Source organism: Alosa sapidissima, chromosome 11 (assembly GCF_018492685.1).
Source record: "Alosa sapidissima isolate fAloSap1 chromosome 11, fAloSap1.pri, whole genome shotgun sequence".
In the NCBI taxonomy this organism is placed as follows: Eukaryota; Metazoa; Chordata; class Actinopteri; order Clupeiformes; family Clupeidae; genus Alosa; species Alosa sapidissima.
In genome coordinates, this window is record NC_055967.1 from 5,351,455 (window position 1) to 5,361,454 (window position 10,000).

At 44.8% G+C, this 10,000-nt stretch overlaps 1 protein-coding gene across 1 annotated transcript in view; it reads left to right on the forward strand.

Annotated features, from left to right (window-relative positions):
* mctp2a (multiple C2 domains, transmembrane 2a) overlaps nt 1–10,000 on the forward strand; it is a 51,904-nt gene that overhangs the window by 18,310 nt on the left and 23,594 nt on the right. Inside the window, exons 9-17 of the mRNA XM_042110755.1 lie at nt 709–879; nt 2,406–2,533; nt 4,387–4,573; nt 5,174–5,267; nt 5,387–5,489; nt 5,627–5,729; nt 5,835–5,936; nt 6,423–6,497; nt 6,833–6,952. Of these exons, the coding sequence (XP_041966689.1) occupies nt 709–879; nt 2,406–2,533; nt 4,387–4,573; nt 5,174–5,267; nt 5,387–5,489; nt 5,627–5,729; nt 5,835–5,936; nt 6,423–6,497; nt 6,833–6,952 (1,083 nt within the window). The remainder of the gene's footprint in view (nt 1–708; nt 880–2,405; nt 2,534–4,386; nt 4,574–5,173; nt 5,268–5,386; nt 5,490–5,626; nt 5,730–5,834; nt 5,937–6,422; nt 6,498–6,832; nt 6,953–10,000) is intronic.

Consider the following 10,000-nt stretch of genomic DNA (forward strand, 5'->3'; position numbering starts at 1 on the left):
GTCTGGGACAGCTGTCTGCCTGCCTCTCATCATCTCTCCTCCACTCTGTCTGTCCCTCCCAGAGCCCAGCTGTCTGCCTGTCTGTCTGTCTGTTTGCATTGATGTTGCAGTGAGCTTCAGTGCAGGAGGATGCGCTGAGGATGTAACGCTGGTTTTCCTGAGCTAGCTGAGATGCTGACATGTTAAGATGCTATATGATGGTATTAGAGGTGAAGTGCTTGAGAATTTGAATTGGTTGAGAAGAACATTTAAAAACAATTCAATAATATATATGTTTATTTCCATCATTCACCTCACTTCATGAGTAAAGTGAACAAACACATTGAATGTGAGTGCAATGTCCCACAGCTATGGCTGCCCCAGGGACTGTGCCAGAGATTAATAAAGGGGAATCCTGGTTCTATATTTTAGATATGTGACTAGGAGGTGTGCATATTTGGCTGTTAAATTTCAAATCAGCTAAATGTGTCATGTGTCATGTACTAGATGCACCCACACTAAGATCACACCCAAATCCCTCACAGATTCTGCCTCCTTCAGGTTTGACTCTGAGTATGTTAAAGTGATGAAGTGTACTGGAATGCTCATTGGAATATTTGCATCTCTCTCTCTCTCTCTCTCTCTCTCTCTCTCTCTCTCTCTCTCTCTCTCTCTCTCTCTCTCTCTCTCTCTCTCTCTCTCTCTCTCTCTCTCCTTCCTCCCTACCAGGGCCAAGTTCCAGCCCAGGCCCAGCAGCTTCGCGGTGTGGACATGAGGAAGAACCAGGTGTGGAGCGGCGTCTACTCCATCGTCCTGGTGGAGGGTCAGGATATGCCTGAGGCCGGCCAGGGTGACGTCTATGTGCGCTTCCGACTGGGAGAGCAAAAGTTCAAGAGCAAGGTCAGTTGACACCGTTAGTGCCCCCATGAAAAGTCATTTCTTCCTTTGTCTTCTCTCTCTCTCTCTCTCTCTCTCTCTCTCTCTCTCTCTCTCTCTCTCTCTCTCTCTCTCTCTCGTCCATCCTCTCCACTGAGGGCTTGATTGCTGGACAACCCTGGACAACTTTGAGCCTTCAGTCTCAGTGAGTCTAGCATGTGCCTAGTTTTCATCAACCCTTTTTCTTTCTCTCTCTCTCTCTCCCCATCCCTCTCTCGTTAAACCTCCCTCGCCCTCTTTCTCTTACCTGTCTGTGAGGTGTGAGTACGCTGCCAGCCTGCAGAGGGCACTCATTACTCCAGCCCTGGCTATCTCTCCCCTCTCTTTCTCTCTCCTCCTGCCTTCCTCGCTCTCATTTACATACCCAGCATGCTTTGCTCCTCCACCTCTTCATTTATCGCATGGGCTTACCCTCCTATCATTGCCTCCGCCTCCATGTAACAACCCACACCTCCACCCTCCACCCTCCAACCCAGCCGCCAGCCCTGATGAAGCTAAACAAGCGTCTGTCCTGTCTTGTGTTCTTGTTTCGTCTCTTTGTGAGCCCCCCTGGTTTTGTTTGTGCATGTTTGTTTGTCGAACAAAGCTAATTCTAATTGGATCCTGTCAATGTTTGCAATCCTGCCGAGGAAGCAGCAAGTGTGTGTGTGTGTGTGTGTGTGTGTGTGTGTGTGTGTGTGTGTGTGTGTGTGTGTGTGTGTGTGTGTGTGTATGTGTGTGTGTGTGTGAGTTTGTATGCTTGTATGTGTATGTGTGTGTACAGAGGAAGACACTTCACATTGGCATCTACCCCGCCCCCCCATCCACAAATACACCCACACTCACACACACACACACACGCACACACGCGCACACACACACACACACACACACACACACACACACACAAACACACATGTTCTCTCTCCTCCAACACAGCCCTGCTGCAGGTTCACTGAATGAGAACTTAATACACCTGTCATGTTGCTGTTCCTCAGTTTGACACTGCATTAAACCTGGCACTGCTAGCTCACTGCTGTGTGATCTGGCTGTGTGTGTTTGTGTGTTTGTGTGTATGTGTGTGTGTGTGTGTGTGTGTGTGTGTCTGTGTGTGTGTGTGTGTGCATGCGCATTATCTATCCACTCTCTTTATGTTTCTCTCTCTGTCACACACTCACTCCCTCCCTCCTTAGCTCACACATTCACTTCTTCTCTCATTCACTCACTCCCTCACTAACTAACTCTCTCTCACACACACACACACACACACACACACACACACACACACACACACACACACACACACACACACACACACACACACACACACACACACTCATATTTACTCTCTTACTCCTTCACTAATTCACTCACACACACACACACACACACACACACATACACACACACGCACACACACACACACACACACATACACACACACACACACACACATTCACTCATACTCACTCACTCACTCACTCACTCTCCTCCATTCCTCCTCCATCTAGAACCTGTGTATAAAGTCAAACCCGCAGTGGAGGGAGGCCTTCGACTTCAACCAGCTGGATGGGCTGGACGTGCTTCAGGTGGAGGTGTGCTCCAAGAAGGGCCGCAAGTGTGATGAGTGCTGGGGGCTGTAAGTGACAATCCCCTTAATGACCAAAGCTTAAAGGTCAAAGCTGTGTGGTTCTGGAATAGATATGTCCCAGATCCCAACGCAGGAACCCCCCCCCCCCCCCCCCACTATAACAACTAGATCTAGAACCAGATGTCCAGCCATCATCAGTTCTCAGAGTGACTCTACACTGAGACATATTTGTTGATGATTATTACTGTAATATGTGCCCCGCACTTTATCCCAATATTATGCTGAAACTGAGATCCTCTCTGAATAACTGTAACCTCTGACTCAGTCTTGTTTGTACTTACAGTAAGCTTTATATAAAGTATGATTAAGGCCAAAAAATACATACACACCTTTTTAAATAACTGTGTTATGCACAGCTGTGTGTGTGTTAGCCTGAGTGACTGATGATTTCACAGTTAGTTTATAGTAGTTTACATCTTACCCAGCTCAGTTTGTCTAATGAGTATTAGCTATAAAAATAGCTAAGAATTGACTCCATACTTACATTAGATGGTATGCTAACTGTGGCCACACTTGCCGTATACATTTTCTTAAATAGTTAAATATATAGATATATAGACTTTACTTTACTTTATTTCTGCATTGTTGCACTGTTGGACATACTCATTTGCACTATCACCATGACCACTATCACCATTGCACTACCACCATGACACTCATTCACACAGAGCACCTTAGAGCACCTTACCATACCTTACTATGCACAGAGAATCACAGGCTCAGTCCCTGCCTCAGTCATTGTCAAGAATGTGTTTGTGTTGTCTGTATGCTGCTGAGACCTTGAATTTCCCCTGGGGATCAATAAAGTATCTATCTATCTATCTATCTATCTATCTATCTATCTATCTATCTATCTGCTTCATTTGATCTCCTTCAGACATCAGTTTGTGATGGATGTATCACTGTAATTAACACCCAGACATTAGTAATTGGCATTCTGTCATTTACAGTTTTTCTCAGTTGCTTTGGTGCTTTTCTCAGATCAGAATGAAAATTCTCATAACTATTAGTTCAACCTACACAACATTTACCGTAGTCATTTGTGCACATCATAGTAGCAATTTCTCCTTCCTCTGAACAAATTACAAATGCTTTTGAACATGTATCAGTTGCTTTGTCATGTCAGTCAAAATAAACTATGCTTATGGATGCTGAATAGTCGTTCCCAATCAAACTAATAGTCTTGATTTCATTGCTTGAGTCATTACATACAAAATTGGTGAACTAGTTATCAAATTCTGTCACAATGCTGTAGAATTGCAAAGAGCATATACAGTACAACTGTGAAATGTACATATTCAGTTTCTTGTACTCACTTAATCCCCTAACTACAGCAATTTGTAACTTTACTGTAGTTTTCAAATGGCTGTACAAGTACTGTATAGTGCTGTATTGAGCATTTTTAGGTAGTGTCACCGAGTTCTGACCTTTTTTTGCATGGGAAAACACTGAGAGCATAAACTGTCGTAATGAAAACATGACAAGCCATTTGACTATCTTTTTCATAAACGATGGTGTCAAGACTTCTCATTTTGATGATACTGGCAGTTTCATTGACATAAATACTTGCTTTTGAGGAATGGATTATCCATTTTGAGCAAGTGGCATGCTTTTGCAGGTTTTCCACTAGGTTTTGCAGTTTGCACTAATTGTTTTGAGAAATGAACTAACTGCTTTGCAAATGTTACTGTAATAGTGATGTGAGAAAAGCACCAAAGCGACTGAGAAAAACTGTAAGTGTATCAGTCGTCGAGTATTTCACCCAGGTCTGCCTCCCTCCCTGTGGTTGCTGACTGCCTGCTCATTAATTCTCTGGTTCTTTCTTTTCGTTGTGTTTTCAGACTGGATATTGACCTGTCCAGGCTGCCGGACAAGCAGAGACAGCTGTATACACGAGTGTTGGACCCGGGAAAGGGCCGGCTGGTCTTCCTCATCACCCTCACGCCCTGTTCCGGAGCATCCGTGTCTGACCTGCACTCGCCCCCCTTAGACGACCTGGAGACCAGCGAGAGGGTGGTGTACCAATACGTGAGTAGAACTTGTGTGGCTCATTTGAGAAAGGAGGACCCCATAAGAATTCAGGGGTTGGCTGTGTTTTTGTGAATGTAAGAGACAAGAGCAGATAGATAGATAGATAGATAGATAGATAGATAGATAGATAGATAGATAGATATTTATAAATGATAAATCTAATCCATCCATGGCCATTGAGTGATTGCAAGTCGAGTCATGGAGGTCAGCTACTGATCGATGGAGAAATAACAAAAGAAGGCCTTGACGAACACATTATGGCCTACCAGCACCCAAAATGTCCTCAGATATCTCCATCTGCTTAAAAATCCTGATTCTTGACATCCCTTTGCCAGAACAACAATTAGATATTTTAATGTGATGTGCGTTAGTGCTGAGGAGAACGTGAGTGGGTCAGAGTCCAGCTCTCGAAGAGCGGCGCTTCTCCCGCAGTCGTCATGTCTCTTCACGTCCAACTCTCTTTACATATTTCTTTTGTCCCCAAGGCAATATTATGGATGTGCTTAAAGAAGGGAAAAAAAGATGATCTGGCCTGTGATTCCGTGCATTCCAAATGATTGAATGTCAGTAATGTGGCTCGCTACTGTCTCATTCTAGAGTTTGAAGAACTCCTTGAAAAACATGAACGACGTCGGTTTTGTTCAAATTAAGGTGATCAAGGCCAGTGACATCGCCTCGGCCGACCTGAGCGGTAATGACCCAGCAACTTGATTCATGCTCACCCACCCAGCTCTCTTCAATTAAGTGGTGCTTTTCTATTGCGTAGTTTACCGTTTCACGTAGCGACCTCTGTCTCCTAACCCCTCTCAGGCAAAAGTAATCCCTTCTGCGTACTCGAGCTGGGGAACAGCAAGCTGCAGACCCAGACCATCCACAAAACTCTCAACCCGGAGTGGAACAAAGTCTTTACATTGTGAGTGGTGACTTTTTTGTGTTACAGTACCTCCTTGTGCTCTAGTCCTTGAAATAATTTGAATAATATGGAAATGCATGAAAACCAGCTCTTGTTTGGTTTGGCTAATTGTGTTTGTGATTTGACTGTGTCGACAGCCCAATTAAAGACATACACGATGTCCTTGTTCTGACGGTCTATAACGAAGATGGGGACAAACCCTCAGAATTTCTGGGGAAAGTGGCTGTGCCTTTGCTCTCGGTGAGTACGGTGTCAAATTGCAGTGTCTGCCATATGCCTTCTGCCATCTTCACTGATGCAGGCATCATTGAAGTATGATATTTGTGTCTTTGACTTGTCCTGTAGATTCAAAATGGCCAAGCTGTTACCCAGTACCTTAAGAAAGATGATTTAGCAGCTGCATCTAAAGGAACCATCTCGCTGGAGATGGACGTCATCTACAATCCAGTAAGCTCAGCCGTTAAGCTGACGGCACCTGTTTTCTTGATCATTCACCTCTCTCATGTTTACTTAGTCTTTCATCTGACTATCCTTTCTTTGGACAAGACTAACAAAGCATTTGCAGGGTTTACAGAGTTTGGAACTAGTGAAAGCAGTGATCAAAATAGCAGCATTGTTTCAAACTATTTTGCTACAGTAGTTCTCACTACTGATCGATTCAAATTAGTATTCTTAGTAATAAAAAGACAGTGCTAAATGGGCTCCTTGTCACTTTACTTGAAGAGAAGTTAATCTTGCCTAAAGTGGGTGTCGCTGCTATCCTCTCACTGCAGTAAGTATTCCCTAGACGTGTACTTATCAGAAGTGTCAGAAAGCGCTAAGTCTGAATCTATCATCTTCCTCAATGAGTATCTATTCTCTCTCTCTCTCTCTCTTTCTTTCTCTCTCTCTCTCTCTCTCTCTCTCTCTTTCTCTCTCTTTTCAAATACATAGGTTCGTGCAGGCATCAGAACCTTTGGACCAAAAGAAATTAAATTCCTGGAAGACAATCCGAAATTTAACAAGAAGGTTTGTTTACAGACCACTAATATAATTAAAGAACACGTAAAACAATGAAGTGTAGATTTTCTTTTATCAATCAATAATATCAAATATAAAAGTGTCATGACATAATCCACAGCTGTCTTCTGTAGAATACTGAAGAGATATATCCCAATTTTAGATTTGAATTCTATCCTGTTCTCTCGGCAGAGGTTTATGTTTGAATGTCTAGTATTATAAATAAGAAATCATTTTTGTAGAGTCTGAAAACTCAGATACTTTTGTGTGTTGAGTATGTGTTTTTGTTCTTTCTCCGATATTATTCCCTTAACTGGAGAATTCTCTCCTTGTCCTCCTGTTAGATTTTAGCTCGTAACATATACCGGGTCCGACGCATCAGCACGGCCATCCTGTACACGCTGCGCTACATTAAGAGCTGTTTCCAGTGGGAGAGCACGCAGCGCAGCATAATCGCCTTCGTGGTAAGTCAGTGGGTCATGCTAATGACTTCTGTGGGGCCCTCTAGGCATGATGGCTCTGGCGGCCTGTCCTTTCTCTTATTAAGAATTAACATTGTTTATCATAATGTAAATATGCATGTTAAGAATGGGTTCTTTTTACGTCATCTTTCAGCCGTATCTCTTGGAAAATGGAAAATCTCATGTGTCTTAATAATTGTGTGTGTGTGTGTTGGGTGGGGGAAGTTACATACAGTATCTATCTTTGCATGTATAGTTAAGTGTTTTTTGGATCAGGGGAATGGGGTTATCATTCACTATTGTTTGTTGTTTTCTGACATTGACACTCACCTTCAGTATAGACTCTACTTGACTGAGACATTGACTCATTGACTCTGATGTCTAGACGGTTGAGCCTGCATGCCAGATCCCTCTATGTGACCACTGGTCTGTGATGCCTGTGAGTTGTGGGCAGCAATCAGTAAATTCCATCCATGCTGAGTTGTATTATCTTTTGTTTACTGATCCTGCTGGCGCTTCATCCCCGGGGGACAGGCAGGTATGTGGACGCCCCTGCAGGCTGTCAGGCCCCCTTTCAGTGGGGGGTCCACCTTTCCTTTCCCAGCCCATACACTGAGGCGATCCGTTACATGAGCACGAAAGGGGGGGCTTTTCATATTCACCTCATTTTTTGTGCATTTGCACCACCCTGCTGGATGTTATTGCTCCTTCTATCGATGTTTTGGATGGAACTCCAGTTTATTCTCTCTTTTATGTGTTGCACCATTGCTTGTGATCGTGAAAACACGGGCGGCTTTCTTTGAAGTTCTTCTTATAGAGTATTTGAATTGGAAATAGTCCTGGTGAAGTCTAGTGGAGATGTAGGAAATTTCTCCTGTAGTGGATCTCTCTCCTGCCGTGGTGCCTACTGAAGTAAATAAATCACTTCCCTTTCATATAACCAAATGGAGAATTGAATACTGAACATCCCTGATATATAAGGCCGAAATGTTTGGCCTTGTGTTATGATAATTGTGGAAATTATTGATTTTATAATCAGAACCATTCATGGAAATTTGTTTTGACATTTATTTCAAATGTGCATAAACATAAAGAATGGATTGCTTGGCTAGGAGTGTAACTAGCTATTTTAGCAGAAAAGCACATGTGCCTGCACCATGACTTGTGCAGAGCGTCAGTAATCAGTCTGCATATGATGCTTCCATTTTTAGTAGCCTGCAGGTGGAGAACAGTGCAGGATTTAACTGGCCGTCCCCATTTTCAGTGGCAGGCAGGGATGAATCAGAGCAGGCAGCTAGTGTCTCTGTCCTCATTTTCGAACGCGAGGCAGGATGAACACAGAGCTCAGAAACCAGGCAGTGACCGTCTGTGCCTCCCCGGCTCTCCCCGTCTGTGACGCTGCCCTCTCTCTCCGCTCCGCACTCGGCCAGGGAGAGGCCAGCTGCCTGGTGGGAGGTGGCGGAGGTGGTGGCTGACCCAGCCGCGGAGCCGGGGACGGGTCAGTCGGCCGAGGGCGCGGGAGGCTATTTGGCCCCACCGCGGGCAGGGTGCGGAAAAGGCTGCCTAGAGGAGCCCCAGAGCCCTGGAGCCCCCTTGTTTCCCATCATGCAGCAGGGGCCTCTCTCTCTCTCTCCTTCGCTCTCTCACACCACGTGCCTCACCCTGTGTGTGCAGAGGCCGTGTGACACACTCCACCACGCCGCCAGAATATCACAGGCAAATGGTGTCTAGGAAAAGAAAAAAAGAGAGGGCGAAACGCGAAAGGAGGGGGTGAGGGAAAGAGAGAGAGAGAGAGAGAGAGAGAGAGAAGGGAGATGAAGGAAAAGGAAATAACTGGTAAAGTGAAAAAGTCCACCTTTTGAAACCAGAGGACACCAGAGAGGTCTTGACTGTCATTACCGGCGCTGTGCCACGCCACTACCCACAGCAATGCCCTTGCCCTCGCCGGGGCAATCACATCAGAGGCGCCCGCGCCGCCACTCCCTCTCCCGCCAAGTCATAATTTGCAATTAAGTTTGTGTTGCGGAGCTGTCTGGAGCAACCACCACCACCCTGTGCGTTAATGAAAGCCCCCTCTTGCTTCTCTCTCTCTCTCTCTCTCTCTCTCTCTCTCTCTCTCTCTCTCTCTCCTATATTTATATCTTTAGGCGCTGGTAATAAGGTAACTGAGTCAGACACTGACAGATGGCCCCTTCTTGCCTCTCAGATGTGTATAATTAGAGCGCTGTCTGTCTGCGCCTATCCTGCAGCATCCCAGGGCATCTGCTGCTAGGGGAAGTGCACACGGGTGCTAGAGAAGCTAGCTTTAATATACATTACAATGCATTATTTATGGAGGTGCGTGCTAGCAGGCTAGACCACGGTGACGCTCATGCAGTTTTAACACCTTATGCTATAGCTGTGTTATGTGTTTTTTTTTTTCTTTTTCTTTATTCTCCGGGATGCTGTGGGTTTATCTGTGTGTGTGTGTGTGTGTGTGTGAAAAGCTGAAGCAGAGGCGATCACGTTCCGTGGTGGGCTGGAAAGTCACTGAGGCCCACGCTCTGACCCCAGTGCAACAGCCAGTCTGCACACTCCGCGCTCACGAAAAAAAAAAAAAACACTGCGTCTGACGGGCCAGAGAGGGATTTTCACATACCGTGTAATGCCCGGTGCAATGAAAGAATGTGTGTGCATGCATACTGTATGAGTGTGTGTGTGTGTGTGTGTGTGTGTGTGTGTGTGTGTGTGTGTGTGTGTGTGTGTATTGGTGGGTGTGTGTGTTGGTGGGAGTATTGCACACTGTGTATGGAGAGTATGTAGTAGAGTAAGTAGAGTAAGTGAGTAGAGTAGAGTGAGTAGAGTAAGTGGCATTCTAATACCGAGGGGAAAAATACTTTGCAGTTAACTTTCCAGTTATTTTATTTTTTTTCAGAAAGATACTTTGTAAACTAGATATTTTAATTTTTAACTCCACAGCAGACATGCCACATTCAGAATTCATAAACTCGATTTCCTTGCTTATATAAAACTTCTGTTGGGATTGTATTTGGTCTACCACCTTGCCACACA